This window comes from Engraulis encrasicolus, unplaced genomic scaffold, assembly GCF_034702125.1.
Source record: "Engraulis encrasicolus isolate BLACKSEA-1 unplaced genomic scaffold, IST_EnEncr_1.0 scaffold_140_np1212, whole genome shotgun sequence".
Classification (NCBI taxonomy): Eukaryota; Metazoa; Chordata; class Actinopteri; order Clupeiformes; family Engraulidae; genus Engraulis; species Engraulis encrasicolus.
In genome coordinates, this window is record NW_026944911.1 from 36,543 (window position 1) to 57,884 (window position 21,342).

Genomic DNA, 21,342 nt, shown 5'->3' on the forward strand with positions numbered 1-21,342 from the left:
ATGCATTTTGGAAAAAGAGATGTGCTCTGGTCTAATGCGCCTTAAGAAACCCCCAAGGTTTTTTTTTCCTCATTATTTCGCTAGCGTGCCATTCTGAATGAGCCATTTTGATATAGATTAATGTAGATTAATTTCAAAACTACAGTGAGATTAATCTAGATTAAAAAATGAATCTATGCCCACCCCTAGTAAAAATATAAGAAAGCTACCACTTACAGAGGGCTATCATACCAAATAATGTCCCTCAGGCATGGAGGATTACAAAAAACATTGATAGACTTTGCCACCTCAGGTGATACCAACTTCTGCTCCGGCCCATGAATTGTTGAACTATTGAATTATTGTTCAAAATGCTACTTTTCAACTCCACTGTATGTATTGCTGTATGCTGCATGAATAAATCTGAATTTCCCCCTGGGGATTAATAAAGTTACTCTACTCTACTCTGAAGCCTTCAATTTATCTTAATTAAAACTCAATGTATCATAATTACGCAAATTATGATTTGGTGCTTGCATGATTTTTTCCCCCATTTTTATTATGCTGGCATAAGACAACAGAGACCAGATTCCCCAGACCCCAGTTTGGCCAGTGAAAACTCCAAGAAAGACGGCCCAAATTTCAGTGGACAGGATAGACCACCATTCAGGTAAGCTATGTGTTAGAGATCAAAAGGTGGACAGTTAAGGTGGTGCCATACATTTATTACATACATACACATTTAGTTTCCTGTAATATTTTGTAATAAGACCAACGAGAAATGACTCCCCAGAGCCCTGTTCCCTGTTGTCTGAGAGAGCCCTGTCCTTCCCCCTCCCTTTTTAACATTATATGTCCCCTTTCAGTATTGTCATGTAAACACCATTCACACGTACATCACAAAGCGTCCCCAGCTGTATGCTGGTGTGGATAAAGGCCTTCAATTTAACATAATTAAAACTCATTAAAGCTATAATTATTCATGCAAATGTCTTACAATTTGGTGCTTTTATGATTTTTTTCCATTTTTATTATGCTGGAATAAGACCACAGAGACCAGATTCCCCAGACCCCAGTTTGGCCAGTGAAAACTCCAAGACAGACGGCCCAAATTTCAGTGGACAGGATAGACCACCATTCAGGTAAGCTACGTGTTAGTGATCATTGTAAGGTAGAGCCACTCTTCGTGTTTTCTTTAAAGCAGACATATTAAACCAGGGGTGTTTGATGCACCTTAATATTCAGTGTGAATGACTTTGCTTTATCAATATTGTGGAATAAGACCAAAGAGACCAGACTCACCAGACCCCAGTTTGGCCAGTGATTGCTCCAAGAAAGACGGCCCAAATTTCAGTGGACCGGAGAGACCACCATTCAGGTAAGCTACCCGGTAGACCACAGGTGGAGATTTAAGGTGGTTCCCAACTTTGTGTGTGTGTTTTTAAAATACATTCATGTAAGCAGCTTTAAAACACTCATAACAAAGCACACCATAGCATCATTGGTGTAGTACATATGCTATACATGAATATGTTTATAGGCCTTCAGTTTAACACAGTCAAAACATATTGTTCACATTCTCCAGTTTACAGTTATTTGTGCAAATGTCTTATAATTGTGTGCATGTATGACATTTTGGTTTTCTTCAATAATTTGTAATGTAACCACAGAGAAAAGACTCTCCAGACCCCAGTTTGAAAAGTGATAACTCTAAGAAAGGTGCCCCAGAGTTCAGTGGGCTGGACAAACTGTCTTATAGATGAGCTACCTGTTAGAGATCTCCATTTTTAGGTGGCACCACCCAGTAATTATGTACACAGAATGTCTTAGATACGTATGTGAAAGTATAAATGTCTTTGCATTTGTAACACACTAGCATGACCACGGAGACCAGGCTCTCCAGACCCCTGTTTGAAAAGTGCTGGCTGCATCACTAGGCAGGCGAGATAGCTAGGTGTTGATAATCTGTTGGTATAATGTTGTGGAGGAGCATATTGCACTGATTTAGATAATTCCACAAATGATTGGTCTAAGTCCATAAAACCGACCTACTCACACAATGAGTTCCATTGCAACTGTGTATATGTATTGATAAACTGTTTGTGATTTAGTTTTACAGGCCTATGGTCGTCTGTATTTATCTTTTTTTAAAGAATTACCAACAGAGTTGTATTTGATTCACCCATCCTTAATTCCCATTCTGGCAGGAATGAATGTAATGTGGCCCATTTTTCAATTTGTGAGAAGAAATCTCAGAAGCTGTATGTAGTAATGAGTGTCCGATTGATTTTGTTTGGCAATGTTTTTTTGCAGGGAGGACTGTAAACTGGACTCTGGCCATTCCTCTGTCTACCCTCAGCCACGTGTTTCCCAAGGTGAGTTTATGGTTAAGTTTGTGCTCTACCATAAATTTCAATATGCATTCAATAGGCAGGCGTTACAGGGCTCTGGGTACAAAAACTGACAGGCTAAAAGACAGTTTTTATCCAAAAGTAATCTGCACACTTAATTTTGCACAGCTGCCTTTTTAAAATCTTAATTCTTTTTATACAGTATATATATAGGTTTTTTTTGTTTGTTGATTTTTTAAGCACTGTGAGCATCTGCACTTTACCAATTCCGTTGTACCTGTGCAATGACAATAAAGTTTCATTTCATTTCATTTAATTTCCTTGACTTGTCAGTACCTGGAGATGCTACTTTTTTGTTCTGCCCTTTCCGAGATTCTAGCCTGTTAATTTGAGGGTTTTTGTTACATAGTGTTTGAAATGTATTAACTTATGTCCTAGAATACAACATTTCAAACACTATGTAGGTAACCCATCATGCCCCAGCTAGCAGGCTAAGACCTGGGTAGGGCTGAACAAAAATTGCTGCGTCTTCCGCGTCTGTGTCTGCTGCGTCAAGGGTAGAGTGAGAAATACAACTGCAGGTTGAAATTCTCCGTAGACTCTTTGTGCAGATAGGCCAGCAGGCGGGCCCATTCACACTTTGCTGTAAAGACTCAACTACATCATAACAGCATTGCTATGACATTACTGAGAGCATTAAATAACAGATTAAGGGTGTTTTCACACCTGGTCCATTTCAGTCATTTAAGCGAACTCAGAACTGTAACATAGCATTTCCTGTGCATATGTGAGTGCTCCAAAGTGTACCCAGCAACAACACCTTGAGGGTGACAGTGGTCAGGGTGTTTGTAGAAGAGCTTGTATACAAGGTAAAAATGTAAATGAAGACAAAAGAAGTGTCATATTCCTGCCAACAGCGGGAGATGTAGGGTGAGAGGAATGCGGGCCTGATTCAGACCGGTCTCGTGTCCCTTCTCCACAGTGCACGAAGTGCACCTCGCACTATTCAATATTGTTGGTGCCGACTGCAGGTCTAAATAAATAGTAATACTCATAATTATGTCGTACAATTACGAACTGGGTCTATATTAGCAACAGAAGGGGGATAGGGACCAGCTGGGTTTTGGTGCGTCAACAGAAACATGTGGACAGAGTAACCAAGTTCTTTCCTCATACTCATAAAATCTCTGGTAGCCTTTACCCTAACCTACAGTCGGTCCCCCTACAATGCACACCCTTTACCGAGGTAATGCCACGTCCTCCACCTCGGTACGTACCGGGCCTAGCTGCAGTGTACCCAAACAACCGCCGGGTGGCACTTGGGAGCGCTTGCTATACGCTTTACCACGTGGTAGTCTCTCTCTCTCTCTCTCTCTCTCTCTCTCTCTCTCTCTCTCACACACACACACACACACACACACACACACACACACACACACACACACACACACACACACACACACCACACACACACACACACACACACACACACACTTTCTCTTGCATACACACAATACACATTCAAGCGCAAATGGGTAGGCAACATTTATTACCATATGGAATATTTTAGACGATGTTGACGGCATATTAATTATGCTCATATTCACCCGCACGCACCGATTCAGCGGATAACAACATGCCTAATTCAATTGTGTGAGTTTAGGGGACACCACAGTTAAGACACAAAAGTTTGGGAACCACTGGCCTACAGCTTACCTATTGCAGCGCTCCCGTGTGAGCTTGGACGTCCAAAATGTTTATTACCATATGGAATATTTTAGACGATGCTGACGGCATATTAATATATGCTCATATTCACCAGCACGCACAGATTCAGCGGATAACAACATGCCTATAAATTGTGTGAGAACACCTCCAGGAAGTAGGAAGAGTCATAAAAAGAATAGCCTAAATAACGTAATGAATTTTCTTTTTTTTTTTTTTAAATGATGATCGGATGAATTGCCATTAATGTGCAAGCTCTGACAAAATGTAAACTGAGTGTGCTATAGCCAGAAGCCATACCGATTCTCGCATCGCAAGATTTGAAACGTCTAATATTGCAACTTCAGACTTGTTTTCTGGATGTGGATACTTTATTCGTTTGGTAAAAATTACTGAGAGTGCAATACACCTCACCGCAGTAACCTAACAGCGATTCGTTTGAGCGTGTAAGCGTGTAAGCTGTATAGTGGCCCATATTTTTTCCACTTTCCTATTATAACTTAGGCCTCTTTATATATCAGTAAATGTAGGCTAATACTTGATTTGAACTGAAACAAAAATATATTATATTAGGCCTGTATTTATTATAGTCTGTGACTAATTTATAAAATGTCCCCTTTTTAAAATCATTGTCCTAATAGGCCCAAGGTGCACTTCTGCTTTATTTGTCTATTATTTTCAGGTCAAAGTTAAGTGGCATATCACAGTTTTCCCTTCCAAAAAAAATACAAAATAATCACGACTATTCGAAAAATAGTTGACTAATCGGGAAAAATAATGGTTAGGGACAGCCCTAACTAGGTGTAATCACTTGAGGAGTAGAGGACCGGGTGTGATTAAAAAAAGAGGACTGACACACAACAGCCTAACAGGACCAGAAAGAGCAGCCGGTTCTTTAAGTTATACACTGACAATAGGAACAGAAACAGAACTGAGTCATGTTGCTGTCGGTTTACTTTTTGGTCCACTTAAAGAGGACTGAGTTTGGTTCACTTAAAGAGGAGTAGGTGTTGTAACGTTGTCACCGGTTGAAAAATAAATAAATAATCTTAGTTCGTTGGGCGCCAGGCAGTAGAAACTGCCACCGGTTTAACACGCGTCACAGTCCCAAAAAAAGGAATAAATCACCACCAGTCAAGAGTTCGTCATGCAATCAATTACAGTTGAGGACGATATTATTAGCCCCCCTCCTGAAATTAGACATTTCTCTTGATTTCTCAGTAAGAATGACCATTATTAACCGTTTCTGTTATTCTGGAAACAAATACACTGATGGAGATAATGTTCAATGAGTTGAATTTGGATTTTTCTATTGTTACGATGAGTTTAAACAAAAAAGGGCAAAAATGACAAGGACAAAATTATTAGCCCCCTGATCATTAATAGTCAATATGGCGCCATTTATGAACCAAAACTGACAACAGGCTCTGATAAGTTGCTACCTAGGTTGGCACATGCCCCACTAGGGATTTTGGTATAGACATTAACCACAGACTCTCAGTGGGATTGAGGACTGGACTATGAGCGGGTGATTCCAATATCATGGTTTTAGTGTCCTTGAAGAACCTCTGAACTAATCTAAATGTATGCTTTGGGTTACACTGTTGTTGGAAGACCCAGCAATCCAGATTCAGACCCAGACTCCCTGTGTCTGAGGCTGAATAACAGACTAAACTTGATGCCCCACCACTGTGTGTAACTGTGGAAACTGCTTGGCCTCATTAGACCAAAGAAGCATTGGACACCTGCCTAGATGATTGTTATTGACCTGGCCTCACCTGGAGTTTTTTTCCCCCACCAAGAAAGACAGTTGTTAGGGCTTGTCATCATATTGGGCTTTGGGGCCATCATCACAGAAGAACCCCTTTACTAAAGGCAATGCATATCAGAGTGTTATTGAGCTTTGCCTGTGAACATTTGAAAGTCAAAAATGAGTTTTGAACATCTCTGCTTTCATCTAATGATATTCAATTACACCTGCTTTGATGCATGAATTCTGCATCAAAGAAAGGGATAGGCCTTGAATCGTTATAAGATGGTTTCCACAATTAAACATGGTGGTGGATGCATCATTCTGTGGCAGCCTCAGCCACAGGAAACCTTGTTTGGGTGTACGGCACCATAAAAACGAAAAATTATGATAGAATGTGGAAAGTGACCTTGCAAAAATATGCTCATAGAGGGAGCTAAGATCTTCACTGGATCTTTCAATAAGATAATAACCCAAAACTTGCATCCAAAATAGTTCAAATGTTCTTCAAGGATACTAAAACCATGGTCATGGAGTGGTTCAGACCTCAATCCTTTAGATAGTATTTGAAGAGTGCTGAAAATGAATGTCCATCCTCAACATCTATGCCATTTGGACCAGCTTAACTCTTTGCGATGAAAAAAATGGGCCAAAATTCCTGGTAAGACATGTGCCAACATAGTTAACAACTAATCAAAGTGCCTGGTGTCAATTTTTGTTCATAAATGGCACTGTATTGACTATTAATGATAAGGGGGCTAATAATTTTGTCCTTGCCATTTTTACACTTTTTTGTTTAAAATCATTGTGAAAATGGAAAAGTCCAAATTTAACTTATTGGATACTATCTCCATGGTGTATTTGTTTCCAGAACAACACACATTTATTAATAATGATCATTCTCAATGATCAATGAAGAGATATGTCTAATTTCAGGAGGGGGGCTAATAATATCGTCCTCAACTGTATATTAAGTTCCTGTGCTCACAATATACCCATCACAATCCCACAGTCAAAAAAATGTCCCATATACAATGTCCCGATTAATTGAGCAGTGTGTTCATTTCCCAAGTAAGCACCAAAACAAAACAAAACAAAACCTTTCGGCTGCGTAAGGATGAGGGGGGAAGGAAGTTGAAAGGGGAAAAGAGAGCGAATGTAGGCTTGTGGAGCCGTTTGGGGAAGCGCTTGTAATGAGTAAGTATGATGAGGCCAGAGCACAGCGGGGAGAGGAGGCAGATGAATGAAAGAGGGAATCCCTGGAATCAGGTGGCTCAAACTCCGGATAGCCAGGCCAAGCAGTTACTCTTAGCGCTAATCCAAACTTAGCTTTACCTTAGGTCCTATATATTCCAGTGGTGATTCTCGATTCAGTCTCCATCCAAAGTCATCCCAGTGAAATCCCTGGTATATTCCAAGTCCGCGAAAAACAATGCACGCCTCCGTCACACTTAAAACGCAGCTAAACACTTGTTGTGTTTTACAACGCACAAGACCGGCTTTCCATCCAGCTACTTGCAGGAGGCGCCCCAAACATTGACAGAACACTTCCTATATGGTAAATCAGGAACCCCGTGGGGGGTGACGTCACAGCTGATGCATGACATCATCAACAACATGTCATTTTCCTTAATCACAGTTCATTTGGGGAAATATTTATCAGGCTTTAGGTTTATATGTGGGGAAAATATATGAGAAAATTAGGAGTGCAGAATATTTGAAACAGAGTTTCCACTCTGTTGCATTCTCCTCCCCTTGCAAAAAGACGGCACGTCGGGTTTAAGGTTAGAAACCAAGGAATTCTTCCTCCTCAGACTCCTCCTCAAAGACTTTTTTGAGTTTTTCCTTTTCCTCCCGATCAACATCCTCCGCTGTGGGGGTAGCATGGTTTTAAATTCACCACATTCACATTTGTGCAGTTTTTCCCATCTTCTTCCTGCACCACTAGATAATTCACTGGGCCCAAGCATTTGAGGATGCGATATGGTCCTTTCCACTTAGGGGCCAATTTAGCAGAGAAGTATCTAGAGGCCTTGGACTGAGGGTGGTTGCGTACCCAAACCCTATCTTGCGGTTTATAGGAAACGTCACGGCGGTTCTTGTTGTAATTCCGCAGTTGGCGCAGTTTCGCCTTGGCATTGCTCTCTCGGGCTTGAGCCTTTAGTTCCTCAATCCGTTTTGCAACCTCGTAAGGACGTGTATCAGGAAATAAGTCACTGATCTGCAAAACCTGATCAAGAAGACTCCTGATTTTCCGACCTATTTTCAGTTCTGCAGCTGTGAGGCCAGTTGTCTCATGGACTGAAGAATTGAGGGCAAAACGAAACTGGTAAGTATCTGTCCCATGTCCGATGGTTTTCATCAATTTAAGAGGAGATCATATTCTTAAGATTCTTGTTCACTCTTTCAGTCAGATTGGTTTGCGGATGATAGGCAATGGTATTGACTGGTTTCACTGCCCATGTATCACAGAGCTCTTTGAAAACAGAGGACACAAATTGCGAACCCCTATCGGACAGGACGAAGGCAGGTACTCCCCAACGAGTGACAATTTCGCGATGGAAGATTTTTCCAATAACAGGTGCAGTAGCAGTGCGGAGAGGGAACAACTCAACCCACCGGGTAAAGTAATCCACGAAGACCAGGAGATGCTCATTCCTGTCAGGGCTTCGTGGAAAAGGTCCCATCAAATCCACACCCAGCATGTGATTGGGTTGTTTAACCACAGTCTGTTGCAAATGTCCAGCAGGCTTTTGGGCATCACTTTTGCGGGTTTGACAGACAGGACAATTCCGGCAATAACGTCTCACTGCTTCCCACATTTTTGGCCAATAGGCAACTTCATGTATGCGTTTGTAGGTTTTGTACACGCCCTGGTGACCAGCCATGGGATGTCTGTGGTATGCGTCCAGCATGGGGTCCACGAGGGTAGAAGGCACATAAACGCGATAATGGACCTGTCCCTCTTTCTGGTGTACGGTACACTTTGTCCTCAACGACAGCAAAGTTTTGCGTTGGTTCCCCATCCTTGTTCATCACAGCTTGGTAAACCTTCTGGATCTCTTCCTGTTTTTTCTGCTCTTTCCAGATGTTGTCAGGTGAAAGGGGAAAAACATCAGGTACATCTCCGACACATGAGAGGATACTGCAAACCCCAGGCGTAATTCTGGATAGCGCATCTGGAGCCTCATTTAGCTTGCCTTTCCTGTACTCAACCAGGAAGTTAAAGCGCTGTAACCGAAGTGCCCACCTGAGAAGACGAGAGGTGGTTTTGGTGGAGTTGAGTACCCACTGCAGGGCAACATGGTCAGTCACCACGGTAAACAGCTTGGGTTCTAGATAATGCTGCCATTTCTCAAGGGCCCAAACAACGGCCAAGCACTCTCGCTCTGTGGTGGAGTAATTCCTTTCAGCTTTGTTCAAGGATCTGCTGGCATATGCAAGGACTTCTTCCTGTCCTGATGGTTTTCGCTGAGCCAACACGGCTCCTAATTCAACTTCACTGGCATCCGTGTAAACTGTGAACGGGAAGTTGAGGTCAGGATGTCCAAGAACTGGGGGAGAGGCAAGATGCTCTTTCAGTGCTTCAAATGCTGACTGACATAAATCACTCCAGTGAAACCGTTGTCCTTTGCGTTTCAATGCATTTAGAGGTTCGGCAAGCTGAAAGAACCCAGGCACGAAACGGTGATACCATCCTGTGAGTCCTAAGAATCGTTGTACTTCTCTCAGATTGCGGGGTACTGGGTAGTTTTTGATGGCTTCAACCATCTCTGTGTCAGCCGAGACTCCTTGAGCAGAGACAACATGGCCAAGGTACTTAATCTTCCTGAGGCAAAACTTGCATTTTTTCAAGTTCAAGGTTAATCCTGCAAGGGCCAAGCTTTTCCAGGACTTCCTGTAGGTCAGTCAGATGTTGCTGGACAGAGGGGGAGAAGATAATTATGTCGTCAAGGTAAACCATACAGTTCTTCCCTCTAAGTTTGTCCAGTACCCTTTCCATCAGACGTTGGAAAGTTGCAGGGGCATTTTTCAAACCAAAAGGCATAACAGTGAATTGGTAGAGACCTGCAGGGGTAATGAATGCAGTCTTGGACTTACTGTCAGCATCCATGCAGACCTGCCAGTAGCCACTGTTCAGGTCCAGGGTCGAGAAGATGGAAGCGCCAGAAAGTGACTCTAATAGTTCTGTGATGTTGGGAAGAGGATAAGCATCAGTTTCGGTAGTGGCATTTAGTTTTCTGTAATCCACGCAGAAACGATGCCCCCCATCCTTCTTGGGTACCAGCACTACTGGGGACACCCATCATGAGAAAGAAGGTTCTACAACACCATGCGCCAACATTTCCGACAGTTGTTCATCCATTATGGTCCGTTTCACAGGAGACATTCGGTAAGCCTTCTGCTTGATGGGAACAGCAGTGTTGGTGTAGATGTAGTGAGACAGAACATTGGTCTTCCCAGGCTTTCCAGTAGACAGTTGAGGGTATCCATCCAATAGTTGTTGCAACAAGGGTTTCTCAGTTTCATGTAGATCACAGTTGGCCACTGCAGTTTTGATGTAATCTGCAATCAACAGCTTTGGTGAGGAAAACACAACAGGCGGTGGCACGGAAAAGAGCAGACTGAGCACCGGCGGCCTATTATCCGGTCCTTCCCAGGGCATCACATTTCCAAAAATTCCCGTATCCACCGGCTGAAACGGGTATACAGTTGAATCAGTTTTAAAACTCACTCGCATGCCACTTAAGCAAAGGAAGTCCAGACCCAAGACCATAGTGTAAGCAAGGGCCTTTGGTGTGAGTACTGCAACAGGTAAGTTGAACACATGATCTTGGATGTTGAGGTTTAACTCTACCCAGCCAAGGGGGACTTCTGTTTCTCCATTAGCCAAATAGAGGGGGCCACTGAGCCAGGGTTTCAACTCCTCTTTTGGACTCTTGATGACATGCCAGACACTGTCTTGTACCAGGGTGAAGGTTGCCCCGGTATCAATAATAGCTTTCCCCAACCAAGTGCGCATGGAAACTGGCACCACCAGCTGTTTAGGATAGCACAGGGAGGGAGTTTTAATGTTTTCTCCTGGCAACCTTTTACATACTGCAGTCGTCAGGGAGTTTCTTCCCCCAGTGCCACCACCTTTCTGCTGTTGAGTCTGCTGCTGACCCTGTGGTTTGGATTGTCTATCAGACGATTGCGCTCCATTTGCACCCTGGTAATTTGGACATGATCCAGGCGCATGGTGGCCCTGACATCTCCAGCACGTAACAGGAGATCCAGTCTGCCGTGGAGGAGATTGAGCACGTTGGGGTTGCCTAGTTGACAAGGAGAGTCTCTTGTCATATTCCACCTGCTGCAAAAGGTTCTCCAGTTGATCTCCGAGCCTCACCAGTTCATCGACGGTGGCAACACGGCCTCTCAATTGTCTGGTGAGATGAGGTTTTGCATTTTTTAGTGTCATTTTCACAATTTCAGTCTCCGAAATAGCAAGACGCCATCTTTTACAGAGAGCTCGGTAGGTGAAAGCACAGTCTCTAATAGACTCGGTCTCTCCTTGGTGCCTGAAGCGGACTCAGTCAGCTAGCTCATCTTGATAATCTTCAGAAAGAAAACCAGCCAGGAAAGATGTCTGGAAGTCATCCCAGGATGTCACCGTCGTGCGGGTTATCTCCCACCAGTCTCGAGCAGTCCCATGCAAGACAGAGCGAAAGGTTACAAGGATGTCTGCCTCAGTCATGGGTTGAATAGCCAAGAAGTCACAGCATTTTGATAAGTACAACACAGGGTCTTTATCATCATCGGGTTTCCCAAAAGTTGGAAATGAAATTTTCAGGAGTTTCAGATGGTCTGTCCGAAAAACAGGGGAAGGGGAGACTGCCTGAGGCGGCGTCCTAGGAGTAGAGGTATATGACGTCTGAGCCATGGATGCTGCCTGTTGGTTAGCAAGAGTGGACTTAGTGGTAAGTTCATCAATTTTTGCATTAAGTTTTTGGAATTCTCCTTTAGTCTCCTGCTTAAAACATGTCAGCTGGGAGTTTACACAATCAACTGCAGTAAAGACTTTCTCCAGCAATGTGAAAGTGTTGTCCATTTTCAGTGCAAGTTGTTCCTGAGAGTTAAACATGGCTTGGTGACTGTGTTGGATCTCACTCTGAATTTCCATCTGTGCTTGTTCGATCATGAACCGAGTCTCCTCTATTTGTTTAGTTGTGTCACTTTGGAGTTGTTCAGTCATTAAGGACTTTGTTGCTTTGAGTAAGAGATCATGTTGCTCCTCAGTTCTAGCATGATCTTTCTCCAGGAGGTTTTTTAGTTAATTTATCTTCTTGCCCGCGTCTCCAGCAAGGCCCTCCATTTATGTTTTAAGTAGTGAGTAACTTTGTGAAACCTGAGTGAGGATATCCTGGTATAAAGAGGTCTGTTTCTCCACAGTAGTATGTCATTTTTCTTGTACGTGGACTGCCAGACGGCCCAGGTGTGGGTAATGCATGAGGTAACCCACACTGGGTGTTTGCATTCTCAGAGGCAGGCGAAAATGACATGTCAGAGGCTTCCAGAGGGGCATTCTCATCAGTAGCGGCGGGTGTTAATATGGCACTGGGTTGCTTGCCTGCTTCATCTAATTCCGGCGGCGTAACAGTTTGGCCAGTAGACGGAGACAGGGTAAAGGTAGCAGCAAGAGTGCTGTAAACATGTTTGCTGGGCTTTTTCGGATGGCCAAGGGGAGTAGAGATATCAGGCACATTGTGAAGTAGAGTGGAGTCAGCTAGCTGAGGGGAGGTAAGCCTATCAGTTGGCTCGGTAAGTTTTTCAGAATCAGACATGGCCAGGAAGTGAAGTAAATGTGAAGAGGAAATAGGGGGAAAAAATAATAGCAGGTAAGGGAGAGCAATACCCAAATGTTATAAACTTCACAATTCAACCTTGTAAATAAACAGGAAAAACAAAGACATTCTGCGTGCCATTTCAATAACCAAGTTTCATGTAAAACATTTCTTCACAATATGCTCACAATGTGCTCACAATATACCATCACAATTCCACAATCAAAAAAATGTCCCATATACAATGTCCCGATTAATTGAGCAGTGTGTTAATTTCCCAAGTAAGCACCAAAACAAAACAAAACAAAACCTTTCGGCCGCGTAAGGATGAGGGGGGGAAGGAAGTTGAAAGGGGAAAAGAGAGCGAATGTAGGCTTGTGGAGCCGTTTGGGGAAGCGCTTGTAATGAGTAAGTATGATGAGGCCAGAGCACAGCGGGGAGAGGAGGCAGATGAATGGAAGAGGGAATCCCTGGAATCAGGTGGCTCAAACTCCGGATAGCCAGGCCAAGCAGTTACTCTTAGCGCTAATCCAAACTTAGCTTTACCTTAGGTCCTATGTATTCCAGTGGTGATTCTCGATTCAGTCTCCGTCCAAATAGTCAGCCTGCCATCAGCAGCTAAGGTGCTTAAATAAACTTTTGATGGCATTTTTTGTTAAAAGTTGGCAACCATGCCAGAAGTTATCAGCATGGGCTAAGGTTTCAGAATCACCTGGTTGCCAACACGGAACTTGACCTTTAAAGGGCAATTCCGGCCAGTTTGGATTCATATCCCATCTTGGGTGGACCCAGGGAAAAGGATGAACGGGAAAAACCGCGAGAAATTTTCATGCGTGCTGCGCAAAGTTGTTCAATTGCGCTGTTTTCGGTTAAACCCTGGCCCGTCGGGCACGTATTTGACCTGTTTTAAAGCTCCTAGCGTGCATTAAAACCCTTTTGAACGCTTTGGCCGTGGTGTGTGTATCCATACAAGTCGATCTAGTGGTTCACAGTTCCATTAGGTAGCACAGGTACGATACAACAGGAGTTTTCAAAAGTGGCGCACCTACCTCTATCAGCTTCCGCCTTCCAACTACGTCCGCAAAATGGTTCGCCAAAGTGATACTTCATAGTAATCCATTTCATTTTTGTCCACCAAAGACGAGCCACAGGAAACAAATTCACACGTTTCCATGCCTTGTGTTGTTGTTTTATAGCAGATTGACTTCTCACTAGTGAACACAGGTTTGTGATGTCACAGCGTCACATGACTCCTGGAAGGAACGCACATTCGCTCATCCAGTTATTTTACAGAAGCGAGAGGCGCTGTCGTAATATTACTGTTTGATATTTTGAGATGGATCCTTCGTTGGGGTCTGGTGGTTCAATTGAAGAGTTTGGTGGCCATGGTTATCTTTTTCGAACCAGAATATTTGTTACAGATAAAGAATTATTGCCACATGTCGCATATCACAATAATATACCGATTAGAATATATAGCAGTCCTTGGCGATTAAATAAATAATTGCAATATAAATAGAAAATACTATACTCACTCATTAGACAGTTGACCATTAGGGCCACTTGGTCTAGGATGTTTTTTTTTTTTTCAATTGATTCTTGGTACATAAAAGAAGACTTCCAAGACATCCTGGTACAGCATGTGGGGAAACCTCTCTGTCTGGGTGAAACACTCGGCGCTCTGTGACCCATCTCGACACCTTTAGCCAACCCCGAAACTGGATCCCCCCCAAAACAATACATGAGCCCGCCCCCGAAACTGTAATCTGTGATATGCGACATGTGGCAATAATTCTTTATCTGTAACAAATATTCTGGTTCGAAAAAGATAACCATGGCCACCAAACTCTTCAATTGAACCACCAGACCCCAACGAAGGATCCATCTCAAAATACACAGCATTCCACATTATTATGCAAATGACATTTTTCGCTGTTTCCCCAAATAATCAATACAAATGACAGTCGTCATAATTTTCAAGTCATCAGCCATTAGAGTACAACTCAAAAGTTTTTGAATGAACCTTCCAATGATAACGGTATTTTTTTAAATAATAAAAACTTTAAATGCTCTGTTCCACATTATTACGCAAAATAGTTTTGTAGTGTTGTAATCCAAATTTCTTTCTTTTTTTCCCATTTACCTCAAAACAGTTGGAATTTGGTACCTTCTAAATTACATTTCAATGTTCAATACTTGGTGATAAGCTCTTTGTCTTAGTAACTGGAATGCTGCGATTAACATTGAAGTCAATGGTAGGGCATTGCATGGGAGTTATGGAAGCCCAGATATCCTTGATGCTTTGCTCTCAGCTGTTTTTGTTTGTTTGGTCTGGTGACCCACACTTCACTCTTCAATATACCCGTAGATTTCCATGCCACGTTTAGGTGCTTTTGAGGTGATGACATTCTAACGCACCAGACATAAAACCCCATTGAAAATGAATGGGATGCTATGTCTGGTGAGTTAGAATGTCATCACCTCCAAAGCACCTACACGTGGCATGGAACTCTACGGGTATATTGAAGAGTGAAGTGTGGGTCACCAGACCAAACAAACAAAAACAGCTGAGAGCAAAGCATCAAGGATATCTAGGCTTCCATAACTCCCATGCAATGCCCTGCCATTGACTTCAATGTTAAACGCAGCATTCCAGTTACAGCTTATGACCAAGTTTTGAACATCGAAATGTAATTTAGAAGGTACCAAATGCCAACTGTTTTGATGTAAATGGGAAAAAGAGAAAGAAATTTGTATTACAACACTACAAAACTGTTTTGCGTAATAATTTGGAACAGAGCATTTTGGGCATTTTAAGTTTTTTGTTATTTAAAAAAATACCGTTATCATTGGAAGGTTCATTCAAAAACTTTTGAATTGTACTCTAATGGCCGATTACTTGAAAATTATGACGACTGTCATTTCTGTTGATTATTTAGGAAAACGGCAAAAAATGTCATTTGCGTAATAATGTGAAATGCGGTGTATAAACAGTAATATTACGACAGCGCCTCTCGCTTCTGTAATAACTGGATGAGCGAATGTGCGTTCCTTCCAGGAGTCATGTGATGCTGTGACGTCACAAACCTGCGTTCACTAGTGAGAAGTCAATCTGCGAGAAAACAACAACACAAGGCATGGAAACGTGTGAATTTGTTTCCTGTGGCTCGTCTTTGGTGGACAAAAATGAAATGGATTACTAAGAAGTATCACTTTGGCGAACCATTTTGCGGACGTAGTTGGAAGGCGGAAGCTGAGAGAGGTGGGTGCGCCACTTTTGAAAACTCCTGTTGTATCGTACCTGTGCTACCTAATGGAACTGTGAACCACTAGATCGACTTGTATGGATACACACACCACGGCCAAAGCGTTCAAAAGGGTTTTAATGCACGCTAGGAGCTTTAAAACAGGTCAAATACGTGCCCGACGGGCCAGGGTTTAACCGAAAACAGCGCAATTGAACAACTTTGCGCAGCACGCATGAACATTTCTCGCGGTTTTCCCGTTCATCCTTTTCCCTGGGTCCACCCAAGATGGGATATGAATCCAAACTGGCCGGAATTGCCCTTTAAGGTCAAATATGAAGGTCAAAAGGTCAACCACGGTCCAATAACAGTGTTATTTAGTTAAAAATTGTTAAAAGTTGTTAAAAGTGGGCAACCATGCCAAAAGCCATCAGCATGGACTAAGGATTCAGAATCAACTTGTTGCCAACACTGAACTTGACCTTTAGGGTCAAATTTGAAGGCCAAAATGTCAAAAACAGGGTATTTTCTTGGGAACTGTATATTCATGGAATTCTTTTTCAAAAGTTGGCAACCATGCCAGAGGTTATCAGCATGGGCTAAGGTTTCAAAATCACCTGGTTGCCAACATGGAACTTGACCTATAGGGTCAAATATGAAGGTCAAACGGTCAAACACGGTCAAATAACAGTGTTATTTAGTTGACAATTGTTAAAAAAGATATTAAAAGTGGGCAACCATGCCAGAAGTCATCAGCATGGACTAAGGATTCAGAATCAACTTGTTGCCAACACGGAACTTGAGCTTTTGGGTCAAATTTGAAGGTTAAAAAGGTCAAACACTGTGTATTATAAGGTTAGACTTTTTGGGGGACTGTGTTTGTGGAAATCTTTTTCTAAAGTTAGTAACCATGCTAGAAGTTATTAGCATGGACTAAGGTTTCAGAATCACCTGGTTGCCAAGAGGGAACTTGACCTCTAAGATCAAATATGAAGGTCAAAAACGATGTATTTTCTGGTTAGTCTTTTTTGGTGATCTTTATATCCATGGAATTATTGTTTTCAAAAGTTGGCAACCATGCTAGAACTCATCAGCATGGACTAAGTTTTCAGAATCACCTAGTTATCATATGGAACTTGACCTCTAAGATCAAATTTGAAGGTCAAAAGGTCAACCGAGATCAATTAAAAAAATCAGTTTTTTTGGTAATGTGCTTTCGTAAAATACAAGTTGTTTGCATGGTACTGTATATTGAATAATTAGCAGGCCTATAATTTAATGTTTGATTTGGCTTATCATGGTGGGGCTCTGGCCTGTCATCCTTAGACATTCATCATAGCTCATTAGCATACAATTAACTTAAACTTGTACAAACCCCAACTCCGATGAAGTTGGGACATTTGGTAAACAGTGAATAAAATCAAAATGCTATCATTTTCAAAACATTCAATCTATTCATTAGATGGAGAATAGTGAAAAGACAACATATTAAGTGTTAAAACCGAGAAAAAATATTGTTTTGGGGGACATATGTACTCATTTCTAATTTGATAAATCCAACACGTCTCAAAAGAGTTGGGACGGGGATCAGTGAAATTTAGTAAACATCCAAATAAGATAAAACAACAAAGAAGAACATTTCAAAATGAATTGTACTGACGGACAATATAGGTGTCCAGGTATAAGATCATCACAGAGAGGCTGAGTCACTCAGAATTAAAGATGCAAAGGGAATAATTACCATAGTTATTACATACATTTTTGAATTCCCTTTGATTTACCACGATTGACTGTATATAAGACATATTTTTGTTAATAAAATCATTGTATAGGTTCATGACATCATGAAATATATATTGGCTGTAGTCTCACTCTAATTCCTGGAGTGCTAGAGCTATTGAAAATTTACCATATTAAGAATGCTTAATGTATGAAAATGATACAGGGGTGTAACATTCTCCTAAGCACCTGAGCTCACTTGAAATAGACCCAGAAGACATGGGAAACTGTCCTTTGCTTACAGAAGTCAGCAGAAGTTGTAGAAGTCCATTCTTTTTGACAATAATAGAGCATTGCACATCCTGTGCTACAGTAAAAATGGACCATCCAACTTGTGTTAGTGCTAGCTTCAAAAGTCAGCCTCCATGATGGCATGCGGGTGCAGTAGTGCATTGGTTAAGATGTTCTCACTCATCTGTAGAGTTAAATACAGTGCTGAATGGTATAAATGGGTTTTAAACAGCATGAAAAGCCACTCATGCACTATATTTTGAAGGGAAATCTTCGATTACTGCCACATAGTAAGGTCAAATTGCATTCTCTACTATGTTTTAACAGTTTGGCTCCATCATAAGGACCAGCAGGTGATAAAATGGTGGGTTTTTGGTCAAGACCTGTCACACTGTAAGCACTACAGAAAGGAAAACATTGCAAAACATGACAAGGAATACACCCACCATTTAAGCTGGTAAAATCATGTCCAAGATAGGAATTAACACTGTTTTTATATAAAATCATCTCATCGGTTAATGTATTTAACTGTTAAGTGTTGTCTTTTGTTTTGTTTTTAGTCTTCCTCGACATTTGCTGCCATTTATTGTCCCCGTCCCAACTCTTTTGAGACGTGTTGGATTTATCAAATTAGAAATGAGTACATATGTCCCCCAAAACAATATTTTTTCTCAGTTTTAACACTTAATATGTTGTCTTTTCACTATTCTCCATCTAATGAATAGATTGAATGTTTTGAAAATGATAGCATTTTGACTTTATTCACTGTTTACCAAACGTCCCAACTTCATCGGAGTTGGGGTTTGTATTTTTTAAATTTTCATTCTGATCATCTCAATTACTTTATTCTTCTTTGTGAAGCACATTAAGCTGCTGGTATGAAATGGGACATGCCTTGGCTCACCAGTGAATTTGCTTTGCCCCATCAATTCACAGGCTTTCCATAGAAAAAATAATGACTTCAGTTATTTCTGATGTTTCAAATGGTTATAGCAATGAAGGATACTTGCTGATTTGCTATGTCATATCATGGTTAGGAAATAAAACCTACAGTAAGAGTAGAGCAAGTATTGCTCACTTCTGTTGATGTTCTCATGACTTACTGTAGAATGTTCTGTTGCAATTTCCCAGGCTTGAGTTTTTGTGTCACCTGTATAAAGCACCATGCTTATCTTTGGGTATTGATCGACTTTTTTCAGAAGACAAAAAGGCAATTGATATGTTACCACCAAGTGATGCATATGGATTGCATCTTGCATAAGCAAATCAGCTTGCAAATGTATGGCTGCTGTCTGACAAAGTACATATTAACAAAGACACTGCGGAGACAGGTGGTTGGAAAGTTGTAGACCAACACTTGATGGCTGTGTGGCAAAGGAAACCTCCAGTTCCACATAGTAGCTTAGGACTGATAAGATGTGGTTGTAGAACCAAGTGGGCAATACATGCCTGCAGTTGCCTGAGGAATCGAAAGCCCTGCATACCTGCATGTGATTAAAATGTATAATGTTTAAACGCTGTAGAGATAGAATATGATCTGGATGACACAACCTTTTTGTAATAACAGCAACAATAGCTCCTTTAAATACATAAATATCCAGTATGTACTGACATCACATTTGAATTTTAATTATTGTTTTAATTATTATTGAAGTAAAGAAACAATATGATGAATTACATTCTTGTTATTGACAATTTGCAATAATCACTTTCACTCATACCCTAATAATAAAGGCTATATAACTTCTAAATATACAGTCCCCTAACGTATTGGATCAGAAAGGCAAATTTCTTTGTTTTTGTTTTTCACCGAAGACTTCGGGTTAAAGGGGCTCTAAGTAGAATTAAAAGGTTAATTAATCACTGTCCAGAGTCATCTGATACTTACAGTAGGTGAAATGTAACTCGACCACTTCCACCGTCCACTGTCAGAAAACCCCAAATGCAACTTTTGACAGTGCTGTCCGCTTCGGGAGAAACCTCATCAAAACAGTGTTTTATTTTCTTTACGATTATTTGTTCCAATACTTTCACTTACCTAAAATGACTTAAATAATACGAAATATCTCCTCCAGGTACTAATTATTCAATACATTATGCAAACAGCTTGTATTTTATGAAAGCACATCACAAAAAAACGAAACATTTTTATTTATTTTTTACCCCGGTTGACCTTTTGACCTTCAAATTTGACCTTAAAGGTGTCAGGTTCCATGCTGGCAAAAATGGACCATGAAACCTTAGTCCATGCTGATAACTTTTAGCATGATTGTCAACTTTTGAAAAAGAATTCCATGAATATGAAGCCCCCCCCCCCCCCCCAAAAAAAAAGGCAAACCAGAAAATGCATTGTTTTTGACATTCAAATTTGACCTTAAAGGTCAAGTTCCATGTTGGCAACCAGGTGATACTGAAACCTTAGTCCATGTTGATACCCTCTAGCATGATTGCTTACATTTGAAAAAGAATTCCATGAATATACAGTTCGCAAACTAGACTAACCAGAAAATACATTGTTTTTGACCTTTTGACCTTTAAATTTGACCCTAAAGGTCAAGTTCCGTGATGGCAACACGTTGATTCTGAATCCTTAGTCCATACTGATGACCTCTGGCATGGTTGACCACAACACTGTTATTTGACCGTGGTTGACCTTTTTACCTTCATATTTGACCTTAAAGGTCAAGTTCCGTGTTGGCAACCAGGTGATTCTGAAACCTTAGCCCATGCTGATAACTTCTGGCATGGTTGCCAGCTTTTAACAGAAAATGCCATCAAACATATATTTTTGGGGCTTGGCAGGCTGACTAAAAGTCATCCCAGTGAAATCCCTGGTATATTCCAAGTCCGCGAAAAACAATGCACGCCTCCGTCACACTTAAAACGCAGCTAAACACTTGTTGTGTTTTACAACGCACAAGACCGGCTTTCCATCCAGCTACTTGCAGGAGGCGCCCCAAACATTGACAGAACACTTCCTATATGGTAAATCAGGAACCCCGTGGGGGGTGACGTTGTCACAGCTGATGCATGACATCACTCACGTCAGTAAACAACATGTCATTTTCCTTAATCACAGTTCATTTGGGGAAATGTTTATCAGGCTTTAGGTTTATGTGTGGGGAAAATATATGAGAAAATTAGGAGTGCAGAATATTTGAAACAGAGTTTCCACTCTGTTGCAGTGTCGATGAATAATTATTTACGTATGCAGATGTCTTACAGATATACTTGTAGGCCAGGTGTCACCAACGTGGTGCCCGCGGGCGCCAGGTAGCCGTCCAGGAGCTTCCGAGGTGCCCTCCAAGGATGTTAATAAATAGTGACGACTATAAGATTTTAGTCACAGTTAGTGTTTTTCTTCATTTAAATATGAGATTATTTCTTTATAACCTATAAGTAAATCATCATTCAATCATAGTGTGATTTGGGAATGATGTCAAGATATCAGTGGAGGA

The 21,342-nt window shown here is 41.4% G+C and overlaps 1 protein-coding gene across 3 annotated transcripts in view; it reads left to right on the top strand.

The window, feature by feature from the left end:
* The first annotated feature begins 337 nt into the window (after positions 1-337).
* Positions 338-21,342, top strand: part of LOC134442288 (NACHT, LRR and PYD domains-containing protein 12-like) — a 72,087-nt gene continuing 51,082 nt past the window's right edge. Inside the window, exons 1-4 of one of the 3 annotated variants that reach the window (XM_063192525.1) lie at positions 338-649; positions 1,026-1,121; positions 1,262-1,357; positions 2,293-2,354. In XM_063192525.1, the coding sequence (XP_063048595.1) occupies positions 501-649; positions 1,026-1,121; positions 1,262-1,357; positions 2,293-2,354 (403 nt within the window). In that variant the 5' untranslated portion in view covers positions 338-500. Of the gene's footprint in view, positions 650-1,025; positions 1,122-1,261; positions 1,394-2,292; positions 2,355-21,342 lie in introns of those variants that run through there. The other 2 variants (XM_063192526.1, XM_063192527.1) reach the window with 2 other exon arrangements.